Raw genomic sequence first — 20620 nt, forward strand, 5'->3', positions numbered from 1 at the left:
CTCCCAAATGTGAGAAAATGCTTGCTTTGAATGATCATAATAAAAAGAAGGAAACGATCTAGTTGGCTCTCTCTTCCCTACTGAACTGGGAACTACTCCAGGGAAGCAACTTCTGGATTCCCTGCACTTAGCTCAGAGTTGGTGCTCCTTAGATATTCGTGGAATGAATGAGCAAATATTTTCCTCATGGCCCTGTGCTTTTTGTTCAGGAACTGTCAAGAGAGAAGCAGAGCAAACACATTGATACCAGATCTGCCATTTGTCTGGATTAGTGTCCTGAAGCCCTTTAGACAAGACCTTCCTATCACCCATCTCAGAAGCATAAACACGTGACAGGATTTTCAGTAGCTGAGAATGGGGAAAGCAGATAATGCTTGCTCTTTTCAGTCTAGAAAAAGTACCAGCTAGGAGCTTTATGCTGGGAAGTGATAAGGGATGCTGCACACAATGGAGGAATCAATGCACAGTCCCTCTGTGGTCAGTAAACACGGTGGTGACAGAGGAGATTTTGCTGAGAGATTAATCAACTTTGGCCCTGACATCCCTCCACCACAGGACCCAGGATTTCAGGAATAATTGATGCAAGCTGTACTGCTTGTGCTGAAACAAGACAGGAGTTGGTTTTCAGTTACTGCTGTCAGACTCTAGAACAGGATTTGAAAGCAGCTCCAGAGTGGTAGGATCCCTCCTAGAATGGGATAGAATTATGCTCTTCCCAGTCATAAGGTCCTGGGGCTGAGCCAAATGGTGTCTTGTAACTAAGTTTCAGAAAGTTCTGAGTCTGGAAGAAGAAAGCAATTTATAGCTGGGAAGGAAAGTAGGAGGGTCGTGAGCCACCATGTTGGTCGAATAGGTCACCACACTGGAAGGGGCTGTACTAGCTGGAAGCCAGATAAGAATAAGGGAGCAAGCAGAGAGGAGAACAAGATGCAGGGGGTTGAAACTGGTGCCCAAAGTAATTTCATGAACACAGCCTTCCTTTGCATGGCCTGGTATGTTTCACGGGGCAAGGGGCAGGCTCTCGAAGCTCTAGAATGACTGTATTTCCCCATTTCCTGGCCCAGGGCTGACAACCATGAAGAATTGTATGTTTTGGGGTGGCAGTGGGATTAGTAGACCCCTGTTGAAGGCAGTACCATGTTGAAGGGTTAAAGTGAGGATTAATGATATGATATCCTTTGTGAAACAAAGAACACTACACACTGGAATTCAACAAATATTTACTGAGCTGTATTTATTGAGTGTAGGACACTCATTAGTGTAAGGAGGGTATAGAGATGGGTATTACATTCCATGTGCTCAGTAAATATAAAGTGTCTCATCTTAGATAATAAAGGCACGGAGAGAGATGGTACAACATGGGTCGTGTTCTGGGTACAATGCCAGGTAAAGTTGGGGGAGGGGCGGTGGCAGGAAAGATATGTTAGGTAGACTCCAGTGCCAGCCAAGAGCAGCTATTACTTAGAATGCTAGCTGGATAGTACTGTGTAGAATACCTGAGACGTGTGGAAGGCAGTGAAGCTACTGCAGTGGTCTAGGTAGAGATGATGCAGGTCTGACTTACCCTGGTGGCAGTGGGATGAGAATAGAGACAGGACTGACAGACATACTGGAGAGCCGAATTGGCTCTGACTTGGTTTCTGATGGACTGCTGGGAGTAAGGTGGAGAGGAAACAAAGATGACAGCAAGCTTTCAAGCCTGGGTGACTAGGTGAATAGGATCACTCATAGATATTGAGAAATCAGCTGGGGTCATTGATTTGAAAAGGGACATTTGTTTGGTGGTTTTGAACATGTTGGGTCTGTGGTGCTGGTTGAACATCTGAATAGAGATACCCAAAAGGCTGTTGGAAATGTGGAATGAGACTAGGGTAGACCTCCCGCCGTAGGTTCCCTATGTGCTCCCTACCTGTACATCACCTTCCTCTGCAGCTATGTGTGTAATGAGTTTCTGTTAGCTCTGTATGGAGAAGGACTTTGTTCAATGTTCTTTGTTCAATGAGAAGTCATAGGTTCACAATACTGTTTTGTTTTTTTTTTTTTTTAATTAGTGAACTAGTGGTTAGGAGAGAGGTCAAGGCCAAGAGTGATGGGTCACAATGACCAAAGTGATATTCAAAGCACTGAGTACGTGAAATCACTGCAGGGGTGTTTTGGGTTGAATTGTGTCCTCCCCAGATTCATGTGTTGAAGTTCTAACTTCCAGTACCTTGGAATATGTGACCTTATTTGGAGATAGGGTCTTTACAAAGGTAATCAAGCTAAAATGAGGTAATGAGGGTGGGTCCTAATCCAATGTGACTAGTGCCCTTATAAAAAGGGGAAATTTGGACAGATACAGACATGCATATGTAGGGGAGGAAAAATAATTTTCCCTTTATCCTTTTAGGTTCTTGGCTGAGACCTTGTGTAACAGGAGAAAAAGAAACAGAAGTTTAATAACATGTATACCTCCTGTATGCATGAGAGATACCCAGGAAAACTAAGCAACTCTCCCAAATGACCCAAGCCATCACCTTAAATACCATCTCCAGCTAAAGAGAAAAGAAGATGTTGGGGGTGGTGGGGGAATCAGTCATGAGAGGTGACCAGGAAGAGCACAGTAAACAAGGGTATGGTTATTATGCAGGTTTAAGTCCATGCCTTCTCCATTGATGTTTCTAGAAATTTAGTCATTCTCTTCTTGCTACAGAGGGGGAGACACCCTTACAAATGGAGGCCTCCCTTATAAATGTAAATCTCTCTTACAAAAGGGTAACCTCTGCTTGGTTTTCAGAGCTTCTCCTCTCTGCTATTTCTTAAAAATAACCAGTTCAAGATATTATGTCAAAGAGGCATATTTTGAGGTGACATATTTTGCTCCCCTTCACATAGAAGGAAGATGATATCAAAGGGGTTCAGAACATGTTTCCCCAAAATGTGCCACTTTGGCATGTGGATTGTTTTGACCTGAAGGCAGTCGGGGTCCAAAAGACTCAGGAGGAGCTTTTTACCTCCCTCTTGACTACCTAAAAGAATTTAGATAGGGGGCCTGGATCAGAGAGAACTATTACTAGAGTTAACTTTTATCTGAATGATCTATCTGTATGGGTGGACACATATCTAATTACCAAACATCTGTTCTTTTTTTTTTATTCGAGTATAGTTGATTTACAATGTTGTGTTAGTTTCAGGTGTACAGCACAGTGATTCAGTTATACATACGTACATATATATATTCTTTTTCAGATTCCTTTCGCTTATAGGTTATTATAAAATCTTGAGTAGAGTTCCCTGTGCTATACAGTAGGTCCTTGCTGGTTATCTGTTTTACATATAGTAGTGTGTATATGTTAATCCCAACCTCCTAATTTATCCCTCCCCAACACTTTTCCCCTTTGGTCACCATAAGTTTGTTTTCTATGTCTGTGGGTCTATTTCTCTTTTCAAACATCTCTTCTTATTATTGTCCAGTGAATTACCCTCCTCCCTTCTGAAGGCCCAGGCCCCTATCCCACCCCTTAGCTCAGGATGGCATATAAGCCTCAACTGCCTGACTTGCCCTGGGATCTTGTATCTTTGGGGGTCCCTTATGTACGTCATTAAATTTGTTTTTGTCTGGTTAATTTGTCTTACATCAGTTTATTTATTAGACCAACCAAAGAACCCAGAAGGGTAGAGGAAAAACTTTTCTTCCCCTACAATATGAAGAGATGTAGGGAAAAGATGGCCATCTACAAGCTAAGGAGAGAGGCCTGAAACAAATCCTTCCCTCACAACCTCAGAAGGAACCAGCCCTGCCAACACCTTGACCTCAGACTTCTAGCCTCCAGAACTGTTAGGCAGATTTCTGTTGTGTAAGCCACCTAATTAGTGGTGATTTGTTGTGGCAGCTCCAACGTGCTAATAGAGGGAGAGAGTATGTACTGGAGAAAAGAGCAGAGGACTCAAGTTAAAAGCATAGGATCACTTCTATCCAGGATGAAAGAAGACAGGAAATAAGAAAATGCAAAAATATATTGGTTATAGAAGTGGAAGGAGAGCAACAGTAGTGTCACGTCATGAAAACTGACGGAGGAGAGTGTTTCAAAAAAGGAAGTGGCAGATAACAGTGCCAGGTGTTACAGGGAATGTGAGTAGGACAGAGACTGAGTGGTTTTGCACTGAGGAGGTCCTGGAGGTCTGACGTGGCCTGTGAGGAAGCACGTTCATCCGTGGTAAGGGGCGGGGGATGGAGAAGGCAGGTGATGGAACGTTGATGTGTGCACGGGACGGGAGGGGCGGAGGCTGGGGTACTCAGACGTCTGAGGGGTGGCACAGGTCGGCTGCCTCAGTCAGTTGGGGAGACTATATAAAAACTGGATTTCTACGCCTCAGCACCCAAACTGTATTTGGATTCATCAGGTGTGGGGTAGGTGTAGAAATCTGGTTTCTTAAAAGCTCTCTGAGTGTTTCTTATGCACAGGTAGATTTGAGAACCACGTGCTAGACTTTTATTTGAAGGAAATTCATAGTAAGGTAGAAGTGAGAGAGAAAAGACTACTGTTTAGGATTGGTTAGAAAACATCAAACCAACAGCCCCCAAATCTCAGTGTTTTTAACTCTTTCTCAGTGAGAAATGCTGATTTCTCACTCCTGCTGTCTGATCATCATGAGCTAGGGGAGAGACCTCTGTTTAAGTCAGGCTGACAAAGCCTTCAATCATCTTGCTGCTGTACCTTCTAGAACTTGAGGTCTCCTTAGTTGTTACTTCAAGCAAAAAGTGTACGTACATTTTACATCTGCTCTTCTAAGCAAATGATGCGTTACCTCCACTCAAGTCATTGGCCAGAACGAGTCATGTGAGCTTTCCTAACTGCAACGAGTGGGCAGTGCAGACTTTTATGTGCCTCTGAGGAGAGAACTGGATGAGGATGAGCTGGATGAGGACGAGTCAGGTTTGCTTGGAAGGGAGCAGAGAATCAGGAAAGTGTGTTCCATTTGGGAGAGAATGGAGCATGTGTGTAGGTCAAGAGAAGGGTGCCGGAGGAAGGGGAATTGTAAAGTGGAAAGGAGGAGGATGAGAAAAAGCAAGAATCAACAGGGTAAAGTCCTACAAGGGGGATGGGCACATGAGCACCAATTAGGGCGGACCTCACCTTGGAAAGGAGGGATGCCTGTCTTCCTTAGAGTCAAATGTGAACAAAAGACGGAGAATGACAGCTCTGTGCGATTTTGTAGGACACAGAAATTCTCATCATCACTGTTAGCAATATTATTATGAGACTTGACCTGTCCTTCCTTTCTCCCTTCCAGGTTTCTATTTACAATTCTTTCATATGAGAGTTCAGACAGTTCCAGCACTTGCAAAGTTAACCCAAGGTGATTAGTCAACAGGACTGAATTAGCAGGGCATTGAAGAGTCAATTGCATCTCTCCCATCTTAAAGGTAAAGTTCAGCGTTGAATCAAAGCAGATATCAGGGTCCCCTATGAATTGGCAGTTTGGGGCTTTGGGGCTGCATTTTCTGGTGCAGGTTCCCAAAGTGTCAGCTCTCCTGGCCTTTAGCATAGCATTACAGTGTGAATAGTGTGTTCCCCTACCAGTTAGGGAAATGGTCATGCTACCACTTCCGCTGTACTTAGGATTCAAAGTCATGGGAAACAGGATTCTCCATCTGCAAGGGACCTTGAGAGATAGGACCATACTAAACTGACTAAAGTAAATAAAAAATGCTCTTTTTCTATGTTTGAAAGCCCACATCAGAGGCTGATTACCCAGTGACTTCTGTTCTTGCTTCTGGCTAGCCTAGTTCCCTCACCTTGCATTTCAGATGCCTCTCCTCTTGTTGTGCCCTCTGTGGACATGAAAACAACTGTACAATCCCTTATATACACAAAGACATTCTTATATTGCCCCATAGCCTTCATGTTAAACTCAAAATATCTTTTCTCTTTCCCATAAATGTATCAAGTGGCTAATACGTGCCGGTCACTGTGGCTATAAAATCAATAAGTTACTAAATCAGCCCTTGCTTTCAAAGAACTTGTAGGGGAGGAAAAATAGCCTTCTAGGTTCTCGGTGGAGCCTCCGCCCCCCATCCCCCCTCCAGTGATAAAAGAGCCCCGGGAAAACTGAGTAACTCCCCCAAAGGCCCAAGTTATCACCTTAAATACCACCTACCATCTCCAGCTGCAGACAGAAGATGATGTTGGGGATGAGAAGTCAGGGAGGGAGGTGACCAGGAAGAGCCCAGTTAAAGAGGGTAAGGTTGTGATGCAGATTTACGTCTGCCTTCTCTCTTGATAAAAGTGCCTAGAGATTTAGAGTTTTCCTCCTCTTCCTGTTTGGAGAGGGAGACACCCTTTCAAATGGAGATTTCCCTTGTAAATGTAAATGTCTCTTACAAAAAGGTAACTTCTACTAGGTTTTCAGAGCTTTTACTTAAAAATAACCAGCTGGATAATTCTTCTGCCAAAGAGTTATATGTCTTCAAACTCCTAATCTAGTTTTGGGGGGGGAGATACACACACACACACTCACTCACTCACTCACTCACTCACTCTTTGTATTCTGATAGTTTCTTTCCCAGTGGCTTAACAGAGGTAGGTGCCACGAACAAGGGAACACAAAGAAGGAATGCATTTGGCCTGGAGCCATCAGGAAAAGCTTCATAGAGCAGGTAACCGCTGACCTCAAAGTCTGAGTCGGGGTTCCTCTTCCTATGTAACCACGTTTATATGCCCAATTCTCCCATCTTTAGGTTGTACCCTGACCTTTATAATCAACTCTAATGCCACCCAATGCAAAGTGCGTGGCCTAGAATCCCTCCAACATCTCTGGGGATTCTGGGTGCGGGCCAAGGACTGTTATACTCATCACCTGTGAATCCGCTTCTCTGTGGCCACTGAATCCTTGATCTTTGCTCTGTGGCTTAGCTCATGAAATAAACCTGGTTCTCTTTTCCTGCATCTCTCCATGCAGATCCTGTCCTGGGCTACACCTTTGGCCTAGGGATGTGTGTGGCAGACTTTGCTAAAGGTTTGAAGACAGGGAAGGGGGGCAGGATTGAGGGGAATATGGGCTGAAATTTGGCCCCTGAGCCGCTCACCAAGCCTGTGCCCTAGTTGGGTTCTGGGAGGGAGGGGTAGTTTTTTCTAATTAACCCAAACCCGTCTTATGGGTTAGGTGGCATCTCTGAGGAGGATTACACCCTAGTACAGCTAAACAACCTCAGATTGAAATTCCTAGAATATTCGTCATTTCTGCCCCTGGTAGGATTGCCAGATTTAGCAAATAAAAATACAGGATACCCAGTGAAATTTGAATTTCAGATAAACAATGAATTTTTTTTTTTAGTGTAACTATGTCCCAAGCAATATTGGGGACATACTTAGACTAAAACTTTTTCCTTGTTCACCTGAAATTAAAATACAAGGTATCCAGTTAAATTTGATCTGCAACCCTAGCCTCTGGGAGCTATTCTCCAGACCCCGCCCTCCACCCCTGCGCCCTTATATTGGGTTGGCCAGAAAGTTCGTTCGGGTTTTCTGTAACGTGAAAAACTCGAACGAACTTTTTGGCCAACCCAATATTTGTGACTCAGACCTCCATTGTGCTGCGTGGCCCCTGGCTCCTGCCTTCCACCTCTTTTCTTTCCCTCTCCAGCTCATTTATTTCTGACCACCCCCACTCTTTTCCTTTTCTTACAAAGAGCAGTTTAGCAGTTAGGCTGGTCTCAGCTCAACCCATTCAGACTCTGCCCTGGGGGCTCATCTTCATAACCAAACATGGCCTTTGTCCTAAATCAAAACAGTTTTCTCTCAGAGAGGAATTCTGTGGCCAGCCAGCATGGGTTCCTGTTCTTTATATAGTTAGATATTGCCCCAGTTTTATAGCTAGAGTTCGTGAGGGAGGGTTGATCCCTTACAATAATTGGCCCATCTTTCTTATGAGGAATAAACAAATAAATGTGATAACCTTAGTTCCCACAGTTTCAATCTGGCAGTTGAATCACAGAGCGCAGGATGTTAGGACTGAGATTATTTTAGAGATTTTCTAGTCTGTACTACCTCCTCATTTTGCAGATAGAGAAACTGAAGCCAAGAGAGGGGCTCTGACTTGTTCGCACAGCAAACGTCAGAGCCTGGACTCCTGTTGGATTTGCTATCCTGTCTTTGTCTCTCAGGAAATGCAAACAATTTGGCAGACTGTGCGGTTTTTCAAACACTACCCCCTCTCCCCATGGCTGTGGTGGTCCTTCTGTACTGTGCTAAGGTGAAGGTAACTTCACAGTTGGTTACTTCCTCGGCCTCCCTGGAGAATCTCAAGTGGTATGCTTCTTCCCAGGCCGCCATGTCCATCTTTGCTGGACCCCAGCGGGGAGTTGGCTGCCCTCTGCCCCTCCCCCTGGTCCTGCCAAGGAGTCGGATTTACCCATGGTGATTTCCACTTAAAAACAACAGCAAATGCCTCCGCATCATCGCTTTCATCGCAATGAAGAGTAAGCGCTCAGCTCTCTCTGAGCTGATGTGTAGATGTCTTCTCACTGTAAAAACATGCCAAGTGTGATTTCATGGCAAAAAAGATTTCTTGTCAGTGTGCAGTGGTGCAGACATTGCGAAGTTTCCCCCCCAGCTCTTCTCGAAGCCATTGTGCAAGGGCCAGTCCTGCTGAGCGTGTTTCCTTTTTGCCACATTCGTTTTTCCTAAGTTTGTTGCCTCAGTAAATGTTAAACACTACTTCCTGACCTTTCTAAATTAGACCATGCTGCTTACAGGAGCCAATCAGTCACACTGAAAAAGGCTCAGCCCCTCTGGTGAAGACTTGGACATTTTTAGAACTTCCTTGTTTTAACCTCCCCCTGCTGGTGAAAGATAATCCACGTCTATTCTGTTCAGGAGCTGAAGAATTTGAGGGGAGGGAATTTCAGTCTCACTCTAACAAAATACCTTCACTCCCACAAAGTTAATGATTTCGCCTTTTAAATACAGAAAGATAAATGAATATTTTTTCCAGGAGCCATGGCAGTCTGATCCTTACCTGGCTGCTGCTAGGAAGGAACCCTAGCTCTCTTTCACAGTGTATTTATATGTAACACATTTCACAAATATTATGAAGTACCATAATCCGTAGACTGACGCTGCATTGTCTTCAGTCTTGGGCATTTATGAGGTACACCTGTGGCTGCCGGAATTACAATGAACTCTGAGAATGGGGGAGAATAACTTGCTTCTGGCCAACCTTTTCCACTTTCTGTTTCCTGCTTTTCATTGGCTGTAAGGTATGAAAATTCGATGGCTGTGCCTGTTAGAAATGTGTCCAAACTAAGCGTTAAGAGTCCCAGAGTGAGTTGCTTGCACAGAGAAAGCATGAGCATTCAAGTACTGTGGAATGAGCAGACATGAAAAAAGCAGTGCTATTTCTTTAGTGCCCATACTTTGTAAGGTATATTTTAGTGCGCAGAGGAATTTTCTGCTTCCTTTTTAATTTCAGGTGTCTTCTTCATGGTTGAAGTTGATAGGTAGGTAGCCTTCTGATAAGTTAGGTATTAATATGCTATTTGTAATTCTGGGGATTGAATTAAGGGGGAAAACAATGAAAAATGATAGATTATCGGAGAAAACAACATTTTCTATTTTTAAAATATGTGATCTTTTCACAAGCTTGACTCTGCAGTGTACATCCATAATTTATGAAAGCTCCTTTGCCGAGAAATGAATGGTGTGAGGGAATACTTTGAACTGTAACATGCTTTATAAATGTTAAAGATCTCGCTATCTTGCCCATTTGGGATCTAAGGGTGTAGATAATATATCTTTCCTGTTCGCCACCATTATCACACATTCTACCCTTTTTTGGAACGCCTGTGCTAATGCTGAAGGATGTACAGAGATGATTAAGACACAGTTCCTGCCCTCAAGTTGCTGACAACCTGTGAAGGAAAAGAAGCCATGGGCACAATGTTGATGAGCAGTGGGGATGGAGGCCTCCAGTCTGATCTCTGTTTATGAAGGCATGATACTGAACTTCATATGTGTGAGTTTACTCATCTGTAAAATAAGGGCTTTAGATGACATGAAATTTAAAACTATCGGACTTCCCTGGTAGCACAGTGGTTAAGAATCCGCCTGCCATTGCAGGAGACACAGGTTCGAGCCCTGGTCCGGGAAGATCCCACATGCCATGGAGCAACTAAGCCCGTGCGCCACAACTCCTGAGCCTGCAAGCCACAACTCCTGAGCCTGCACGCCACAACTACTGAAGCCCGCGTGCCTAGAGCCCATGCTCCACAACAAGAGAAGCCACCGCAATGAGAAGCCCACACACTGCAATGAAGAGTAGCCTCCACTCGCCGCAACTAGAGAAAGCCTGTGTGCAGCAATGAAGACCCAACGCAGTCAAAAAAATTCTTTTTTTAAATTGAAAACTATCATTCTATGATTTTATGATATATACTGCAAAAATATATGATCCATGGGATCAGTGTCCTTCCTGTGTCATTCACTGCTGTTTTTGTAGCACCTACTATAGAAGCTAGCACACAGTAGGTGCTCAGTTGTTTCTTGAATGACTGAATAGACAGCATGCTGAAGAAATCCAAGTAGGGAGAGCTCATTTTTGGACTGGGTGATCAAGCACTTTATGGAGGAGATAGTATTTGAAACAGACTTTTAAAACAGGCATTTTCATAGGTTAAAATTTGGAATGGGGTGCAGTTGAAGGCACTTTGTATCCAAGGGAAGTTGTGTGGTGTATTGGGAAGAACATGGGCCTTTGAGCCTGAAGATTTGAATTCCAGTTCAAGCTCTGCTACTCACTAGCATGTGTCCTTGGGCAAGTCACGAAACTTCTCAAAGCCTCAGTTTCCTCATATGTAAAATGGGGATAATGGTACCCATCACGTGACAGATTTGTTATGAGGATTAGATGAAATGGTACAAGGTGTGTTTCTTCATCGACACAATGCTCAAAAAATGTGACTCTGAAGAAGTAACAAAAGTCAAAGAAGCATGGAGGTAGAAAATGAAGGGTATGTCTATGAACTGGTGGATATTCTGTGTTGACATGGGGTATAGTTGCAAAACAAGTTGGAATCAGACTACACAGAAACATGCATGATGTAGTTAAAAGTGTGGAAGAATCTTTAAGTCTCTGTTATTAATATTGATTTTTCTTAAAGAGGAACAACCAAATAAAACTCAGGCCTTTGGCTTAGATCCAAGATCTGTGACCTTGCGAACAGCCAAGGTTCACATTATTGTTTTCTTATATGAAGGAAGCACTGACTATGTGATTTACAGCAAAATCAATAAAAATATTTCCTGCTTCTGAAAGGAGCATTGATCAGATAAACAGTGTGTGTGTGTACCAAGAAAAGCGTGGTTATAATGCCAAGTCAGATAGTCTTAAGGTATTGAAAAGAAATTAACGTGCAACCTGCAAATAGTTAACTCAACCAAGGATATCAGATGTGGGTTCAGGAGAGAGGGAGTGGCAGAGATGACTCCTAGATTTTGAGCTGGAGAGAAGGATGGTGCTATGAACAGAAACAAGGTTGTCTTGAGGAGTTGTAACTTCTGGAGAAGATACTGTATTTGCGTTAAAAGGTGTGAGATGCCGCAGAAGTTGGTGTATCAGTAGCCAGTGGAGGAGGAGGAGTTTGCTAGACATAATGCTTTGGGGGCTTATTTGTATAAAGGTGACAAAGCTGAGTGAGTGGTTTACCGCCACCTTTCTGATCCAGTTGTTGTGGCCCTTGATATGCTTCCAGATAATAAACATTCTGTGAGCAATGTGCCAGGCATTATTCTAAGCACTTTATATGAATTATCTCATTTAATCCTCACAATAGGCCTGTGCAGTAGGCACTATTATTATTCCTCTTCTACAGTTTAGGAAACTGAGGTAAACACAAAATTAAGTGACTTGCCCAGTGGAGCTGTATTTAAATCCAGTTTTGTCTGACTCCAGTGCTTAAGTTCTTAAACACTCTTGGGTAGGGTTGCCCAGTTAAATTGGAATTTCAGATAAACAGCAGCTATTTTTTAATATAAGTGTGTCCCACTTGGGATACACTTACGCTGAAAATTATTGTTTATCTAAAAGTCAAATTTAATTGGAGGGGGTCCTATATTTTCATTTGCTAAATCTGGCAATCCTGTTTCTGGGGGCATAATGAAAAGAGTTAACCCCTGGGTGCCATCCCTTTCTCTTTCCTCTCTCTCACACACAGTTAAATCTCTTTTGGTCTCTACTCTTTATTCGCTGGCTCTCTTCTCCCGTGATGACATGGTGCTTGGGCCCTTGGGTCACACCAGATGTTTTTGGAGCCAGGCAAGAAAGTTCCGCCTTATTTACTTCTGTCCTCCACTGTAGGGACCGGACTGGACTGCAGACCCTCTTACACATCTCAACATAGCCATCAGCCGGGGAAAACCATGTTAAGGCTTAACTTCTGTTCCCTTATTCCCAACATTTTGTCTTCTTTGCCTTGTTTTCCTTTTAATCAGGAAAGGATGTTACTGAACCCAGGTTTGGCTGCTTGCCGCTCAAAAGCCAATAATTCGAGAGGCAAGTGTTAGTAGAAAGGAAACGTGCTTTAATGAGAAAAGCCAGCAATCTGGGGAGATGGTGGACTCATGTCCAGAGACCAACTCCGGAGATTCTGATCAGCCATGACAGTTTTTAAGGGGAAAAAGGGGAAAGAATCTCAGTGAACTGTCAAAGCAGAAGGTTGGATTCTGCATCATTCTCATCTACATTGAGTGTAGACTGGCTGACTCTCTTCAGATGTCATCTTGATCCCTGTGATCTGCCTGCAGGATTGCTAAAGGGACTGTTCAGGGTGGAGAGCTAGTCATTTTTTAACTGCTTCATTCCTCATTCTTCTTTTTATCTAGGAAAAGAATCAACAGGTTAGGCAAGGCATGGTGTCCATTCAGGAGAGCATAAGTCAGGAGTTAGGTTAAACTGCCTAGTGATCTCATTCTTATGATTAGGTTCTTTTAAGGTTAGAGGGGAAGAGAAATGGGCAAACAGGAAAGGGGCAAAAGAGCTGCCTTTAAGAACTGGATCGCCACTAGGAGAGTGAGGAGTGGAAATAGGGGAGAATTAATGAGCAGTAGAGACACACCCATGGTGGGTGTGAAAATTGAAGGGAGGGCTTTCTGGGGGAGGAATGACATGCGGAGCCCCTGAAGAGGTAGCTGTGAGCTGTGCTTTCACACTGGGCTTAGGGTTTCTTCTCCTTGCTCTCCAGCTCCCATTAACTCCGCAGAGAATTGTCCCAGTAGCCTGTGCTGGGGATGATTTTCCCTTCTCATTCAATCAGTTCAGTCATTTTTGGCTGAAGTTTCTTTACATTTCTGCATGTGTTGACAGGGCTTTAAGAGAAAATTCCCAAAACAACTAACCACCCCCCAATCCATTTTTTTCCACAATTAGTCACAGGTGTTGAACATGTTTAGTCCTTGTGGAAATAGGTAGAGTTTAAATATGCAGTGATTCTAGTTCAAATTACTTGAAAAGATAGAAGAGGGCTTCCCTGGTGGCACAGTGGTTGAGAGTCCGCCTGCCGATGCAGGGGATGCAGGTTCGTGCCCCAGTCCGGGAAGATCCCACATGCCGCGGAGCGGCTGGGTCCGTGAGCCATGGCCGCTGAGCCTGTGCGTCTGGAGCCTGGGCTCCGCAATGGGAGAGGCCACAACAGTGAGAGGCCCGCGTACCGCAAAAAAAAAAAAAAAAAAACTAAAAAAGAAAAGATAGAAGAAAAGTGCCCAATAGGCATTTGGAGATAGGGGTGCTGCTTGGTCCAGATCAGCTCTTATAATCTGAGACTGTCTCTGGGAATCAGGGGCGCAGGGGTAGTTCTCAAAGCAGGACATCTCTTTCTTCAGAGACCACTGCTAGCTGCGACCAGATGGCTTATGTTCCGATCAGGACAGTTCTCCAGAAATGCTCAGGTCAAAGTCAATGCATGATTAGTGGTGACTCACAACTTAAGCTGCTTTTAGACAGCCAAGGCGCCACCAGGAAGGAAGGGTGATAAAGGCCTTTAAGAGCAGCAAGGAAGGCCAGCAAGCAAGGCCAGTGTATTATCAACCATTATTTTTGTCCTTTCATTTGTACTTTATCCAAAAAAGGATTTGAGATGACTTGCTATGAAACAGACAGTACAAGATAAAAAATAAGTGAAGGCTTTGGGGCTAGACATGGAGAAAAGAAAATGGGCACATGCCCGTCCTTCGCTGGGTCCCGTGAGCCGGAGTGTACATTCTCAACCTGGCCACTCCTGGGCTCTGATGGCTGATTTCAGTTGGGTGGGCACAAGCTCTTCCTTTTCTGACTTACCCTGTGACTTGGCATTTCTGGCGAGATCTCTACTCTAGTAACACTGACCTGAAGACCTGGATCTTTCCCAGGTTATTGGGTGCCTCCAGTGCCAAGCTCTCTGGGTCTCTCTCCAGGAAGCTGGAAGCCTTGGCTAATTAATGCAAGTGGGAAGTACAAGGATATGCTTCATACTCACCCAGAGCATGGGCCTGGGGGCTTCCCTGGTGGCACAGGGGTTAAGAATCCACCTGCCATTGCAGGAGACACAGGTTCAAGCCCTAGTCTGGGAAGATCCAACATGCCACGGAGCAACTAAGCCCGTGTACCACAACTACTGTGAGCCACAACTACTGAGCCCACGAGCCACAACTACTGAGCCTACGTGCCACAGCGACTGAAGCCCACGCACCTAGAGCCCATGCTCTTCAACAAGAGAAGCCACCACAACAGGAAGCCCACGCACCACAACAAAGAGTAGCCCCGGCTCGCCACAACTAGAGAAAAGCCTGTGCACAGCAACGAAGACTCAATGCAACCCAAAAATAAATAACTAAATAAATAAATTAGAAAAAAAACATGGGCCTGAGTGTCTGTTGAATTGGTTAGAAAAAAACCATGGGCCTGAGAGTGTTGAATTGGAGACTTATCACCTCTTATGTTATCCATCTTACACCATCAGAATTCATAGGAAGTAGTACTGGCTATCTGGAAGTACCTCTGGGCCTCTCTTTGAAAGGATTTTACTTCTCCCCATTAGGACATTTGTTTTAGATAAGACCTTCAATCTAATTTGTTAATGGTATTGTCATTCATGTAGTCAATAATGTTGAATGCAATCCTCATCATAATTTATTACTAATGGTAGCTCAGGGCTGAACTAAAAGTAATTGTGATTATTTCCTGGCGAAGGTACATGTGAGGAGTATAACTGAGCATGACTACCCGGAGGACTGCAGCATATGCAGTCATGTCAGTAATAATTTGGTTTATGTTGCAGTTGTCAAGAAGAGTTCCAAGTTAATGCTATGGATTTATATAGTTGACTTTTAGGTCGCAATCTCATACTTCTTTCTCTGGTCATCAGGCATCTCATTTTTAAATCATGGTTTATCTCATATGACTTATAACTGTGAATGAGAGATTCATTTTGCTATTTCATATGCTAGACTTCTAAATGGAATGTGGTAGAAAGAGAAGATTATGTTTTTATACCTATAGTTATTACTATGGCATGCACAGTTTGGAAACTAAAATAATTAAATGTTTTGCTTTGGGGAGTTTTCTTTGTATTATTGTCAGAAGTTCAATGGTTCATATCCTAGTGAGTTCTAGAAGGCTCTGATACTATGTTCCTTCTATTTGCTCTTCATTTTTCTTACTGAGAATTGCCTGACTAACCTGTGTCTTATTTGAATTTTCATTATCAGTAGATCAGTCATTTTTAGCTAAAGTTTATTTGCCTTTCTGCCTATGTACACAAGATTTTTAAGAACAAATTCCAAAAGTGCCTAACTTCTTTTACTCCCATTCATTTATTTTAATTAAGCTTTTTACTTTGACATAATTGCAGATTCACATTTAGTTGCAGGAAATAATACAAGCTACCCACTTTCCCCAAAGGTGACATCTTGCAAAAACTATCATACAGCATCACATCCAGGATATTGACATTGATAGGGTCAACATACAGAAGAGTTATATCCCTACAAGGATCCCGCTTGTTACTGTTTTATAAGCATGCCTCCCTCCCTCCTCCATTCATTTTATCTATAATTATTCACAGGCATATATTACCTCAATTCCTTTTGTGAGTAGGTCGAGTTCTTCCACCTTCCATAAATCCTGGATCAAATGAGTTATTGGTAGAAGCCAACCATATTCTGTGAGTTTCTAATTATGTGTGTAGTTAATTGCATGTAGCAAACCTCAGGTCTGATAAGTAGCAGAAAGCATTTGAAAGGTCCTTGTAACTGGCATTAGGTCATACCTTGGGGTTACAGGAGTGAGAGAACTCTGTGGAGGGACTTACTAGAGCCTCTGCAGTGAGCAGATACTGAGGGAAAAGCAGTAAAAATAGTGGGACAGGTTAAGAAACAAGGCCGAGTTACAGGCTCTGTTCCTAAGGCGTGGCTATCCAGCAGTGGAAAATGCAGCATCCAGTGGAGTGAGTGAACTCTTCCTTGACCAAAGCTTATATGGGAATGTTCAAAATTCCAGTTTGTATGATTGTAGGGGTGGGAGGGGGCATGTGTCAGGAGTGGGTGATGCTCGTAAATCAACTGAAGACTGTCTCGGTTCTCTTGGAGAAGGTCCACAAGCAAGAGATGGATCCACTGAGAACAGGGTTTAAAATCCTGTAGGAGGAGCTGATCAGTGCTGGGTGGGGTGTGGCTGGTTTGCAAGCCTGGTATTCAGCCCCAGTAAGAAATTGAGGCAGAAGCCCACACAGACAGACTTTACCAATTCAGAAAGTATTCCAAGAAAATCGTGACTCTGAGAATTCCAGAAGTTAGTTCTACTCAGTGTACATTTGTCAGGTATTTACTCTGTGCCAGATTCTGAGCCAGGCATTGAGGATACAGTACCAATAGACTGAGGAACTGAGAGGCCAGTGGATATAGCACCAACAGGCTGACCTAGGATCATAGGGCAGCAAGACACAGCCTAGATCGCATCTTTTGGCGTGGCTGGGCCTCTCATAAGACTCTCTGCCCTAGTCAGGACTGGTTTTAGCGTTTGGTATATTCCTTGCCTAGCTCCTTATTAGGGCTTAAAATTTATAGATACATACATACATACATGCATACTTACTGGGTTGGGCAAAACGTTCGTTCGGGTTTTACAGAAAAACCCGAATGAGCTTTTTGCCCAACCCAATACATACGTACGTTCATACATACATGTACCCATGGAGAGATGAATGGGAGTGAAGCTCAGCAATTCCAGCAGAGCGGGGCTTCAGAAGGTGAGGGCTAACACTTTATAACAACTCAGCGCTCTATCCTTGGAGAATAACACAAGGAGCATTTAACACTCAAGATATCAGTAAACAGATGGGTGCAGCTTCATGTCACTGTGAATGTTTCCAGAGCTCTGAAAAATCTATAGCTGACGGAAAAACCCTGAGTGATCTTGCTGCGGATCAGAAAGCTTTCATTAACATTTTTAATCTGTGTAATGAAATCTTGAACTATTTTTCATGCCTATATTGTCGCTTCAACCAGTAACCAAAATCTCAAGAGAACTCAATGAATTAGAATGTGACCTAAAAAATCAAGAGTGAAGAGTCATCAATCAAAAAGGGAGATTATTTGGGGAAGAGAAATGATTTGAATACCAAAGAAACACTGCTTGTTGACAGAAATATACATTTATAACTAATGTTTCATTGGTCATGTAGGCCATGGAACACATCAGAAGCCCAAGTCACATCAAAAAAGAATTTGAGGGGCTTCCCTGGTGGCGCAGTGGTTGAGAGTCCGCCTGCCAATGCAGGGGACGCGGGTTCGTGCCCCGGTCCGGGAAGATCCCACATGCCGCGGAGCGGCTGGGCCCGTGAGCCATGGCCGCTGGGCCTGTGCGTCCGGAGCCTGTGCTCCCCAACGGGAGAGGCCACAGCGGTGAGAGGCCTGCGTACAGCAAAAAAAAAAAAAAAAAAAAGAATTTGATTTTAGACTTCCCTCTACCACCTTGATTTTCTGGAGCTTTAATTCAGATTCTCTGTGACTACAAACCTTGGTGCTTTGTCCTCTTCTTGCCCTGTCTTTCCCCATTTGTGTTATCCTCCATCTTTTATCCCCCTTGTTTTATTGAAAAAAATACTGTTCTCCATCTTGAAGAAGTACTCCACACTCATCTTTTTCCCCATGCTCTGTCTCTGCTAAATCAGGTTGTCAGATAGCAGAGAGGCCTTTTTAGTGAGCCCCTGTTGAGATAGGCTGACTTTAACAAACAACCTTCAAATGTCAGTGGCTTAACACAATAGATATTTATTTCTTGGTCACACAAGATCCAGTGTTGATGTTCTGGTTAGTCAGTTGTCCTGGGCACCTCTACTCTAAATGGTGACTCAAGCATGCAGCCCCCTTCCATCTTGTGATGCTGTCGTCTTCAGTATGAGCCTCCACAGTCACTGTAGGCGGGAAAGAAAGTGCAAGGGACCAAGTGTTACTTGGTCCAGAAGTGGTACATTCTCTAATTGTTTCATTCCATTGGCCAGAACTAGTCACATGGCCCCACACAGATGCAGGAGGGACTGGGAAATGTAGCCCCAGGCTGGGCAGTCACTTCCCAGTGACAACAGTACACTTTGGTGTCCAGCTGCCTGTTTTTGTCTCCCCGTGCTTTGAGAACATTGCTCCGTGAGAGTGCCTGAGCTCTCTTCTGACTCCGAAGTAACCTGCTCTGTTCCCCATTCCAGCTGAACTCTGTATAATCACGAAATCCTCAAGTCAGGGTCACCAATTAGAAATTCAGTTTTTTTTAAAAAATTAATATATCTGTAGAAGAGTGGGTACCTTTTTATGTGCAGAGCTATGACATCTTACCATCTGTGCTTTCTAGAGCCAGAAATCCCCCCATTAAAATTGGACTCTCACTTAGAAGATTAAAAAAATGCAATAATTGATAATAATTTAAGCCCAACTTTTCGTGTTTGTTAAATATCATGAGTTTGGGGAGTAAAAAATCTTGATTTAATTTTCTTAGACAGGAGCTGGGTTTTGATTGGCCCAGTTGAGTTCCCTGAGTTGCATTCTCTGGTACTGTTTTCTGACCCATACAGATATGAGAGCTACTCTTACCATTCTGGTAAGGAGCCCCTGTCTTAAGTGCTTTAATCTGGGGGCCCCTTTCAGTATAACATATCAGCAAAAAGGCTAAATATATACGTATATGGATGGATCCTTCTAAAGGCTAAAAATATTGTATTTGATTGTCTTGCCTCCCTTGATTCTATTAAGTTGCAGAGACCAAGGAATAACCTAGGGTTCTTAATCTTCTGTGCTAATTCTAGTCCTGTTATTTACATAACTATTTATTTCCTGACCAAGCCCTGCTGTTCTCCAAAGATAGGGGAACGGTTAAATAAATTATTCTTCATCTGTATGTTGCAGCATTAAGAAAGCTTTAAATTTTGTTTCTCAGAATTTTTAATGACCATTGGAAATGTTCACAATATTTACTTTTTAAATATATATATAAGTGATCTCAATTTTTGTGTGAATATATGTATAGCAAAAAGATTGGAAGAAAATATGTCACGATTTTAACTGTGATTGTCTCTGGGCAATGGGATTGTGGGTGATTTTCATAATCTTTGTATTTCTCTGTGTTTTCCAAAGTTTAAAAATGAGCATGGGGCAATGGCTTGTGGCTCCTTCCTGCACTGCTTCTCTCTTCTGCTCAGGCCCGTGGCGCCGGCAGCATGGGCAAGTGTTGCGGTCTTCGTACTGCCAGGAAGCTCCGTAGCCACCGACGAGACCAGAAGTGGCATGATAAACAGTACAAGAAAGCCCATTTGGGCACAGCCCTGAAGGCCAACCCTTTTGGAGGTGCTTCTCATGCCAAGGGAATTGTGCTTGAAAAAGTAGGGGTTGAAACCAAAGAGCTAAATTCTGCCATCAGGAAGTGTGTCAGCATTCAACTAATCAAGAATGGCAAAAAAATCACCGCCTTTGTACCCAATGATGGTTGTTTGAATTTTATTGAGGAAAATGATGAAGTTCTGGTTGCTGGATTTGCTCGCAAAGGTCATGCTGTTGGTGACATTCCTGGAGTCTGCTTTAAGGTTGTCAAAGTAGCCAATGTCTCTCTTTTGGCCTTATATAAAGGCAAGAAGGAAAGACCAAGATCATAAGTTTTGATGATGAAAGCGGCATAGTAATAAATTTCCATATGCCAAAAAAAAAAAAATGAGCATGGGGCTTCCCTGGTGGTACAGAATCCGCCTGCTAATTCAGGGGGCACGGGTTCGAGCTCTGCTCTGGGAAGATCCCACATGCCGCGGAGCAACTAAGCCCGTGCGCCACAACTACTGAGCCTGTGCGCTAGAGCCTGCGAGCCACAACTACTGAGCCTGGGTGCCACAACTGAAGCCCGTGCGCCTAGAGCCCGTGCTCTGCAACAAGAGAAGCCACCACAATGAGAAGCCTGTGCACTGCAACGAAGAGTAGCCCCCACTCACTGCAAATAGAGAAAGCCCAGGCGCAGCAGTGAAGACCCAACTCAGCCAAAAATAAATAAATTTATTTTAAAAAAATGAGCATGAATTACTTATGAGAAGAATGTTAGACACTACACCTGTCAGTCAATTCCAGCATTAACCATT

At 43.5% G+C, this 20620-nt stretch overlaps 1 protein-coding gene across 1 annotated transcript; it reads left to right on the forward strand.

Annotated features, from left to right (window-relative positions):
• The first annotated feature begins 19666 nt into the window (after nt 1-19666).
• LOC132513379 (small ribosomal subunit protein uS12-like) lies at nt 19667-20205 on the forward strand. Its single transcript, XM_060137660.1, has one exon. The coding sequence runs from the start codon at nt 19718-19720 to the stop codon at nt 20147-20149; it is 432 nt and encodes a 143-aa protein (XP_059993643.1). The 5' UTR covers nt 19667-19717; the 3' UTR covers nt 20150-20205.
• Nucleotides 20206-20620: the final 415 nt, after the last annotated feature.

This window comes from Lagenorhynchus albirostris, chromosome X (assembly GCF_949774975.1).
Source record: "Lagenorhynchus albirostris chromosome X, mLagAlb1.1, whole genome shotgun sequence".
In the NCBI taxonomy this organism is placed as follows: Eukaryota; Metazoa; Chordata; class Mammalia; order Artiodactyla; family Delphinidae; genus Lagenorhynchus; species Lagenorhynchus albirostris.

What these genes read in the sequence shown, in the direction of transcription:
- LOC132513379 (XM_060137660.1), top strand. Translation starts at nt 19,718, where the DNA reads ATGGGCAAGTGTTGCGGTCTTCGTACTGCCAGGAAGCTCCGTAGCCAC.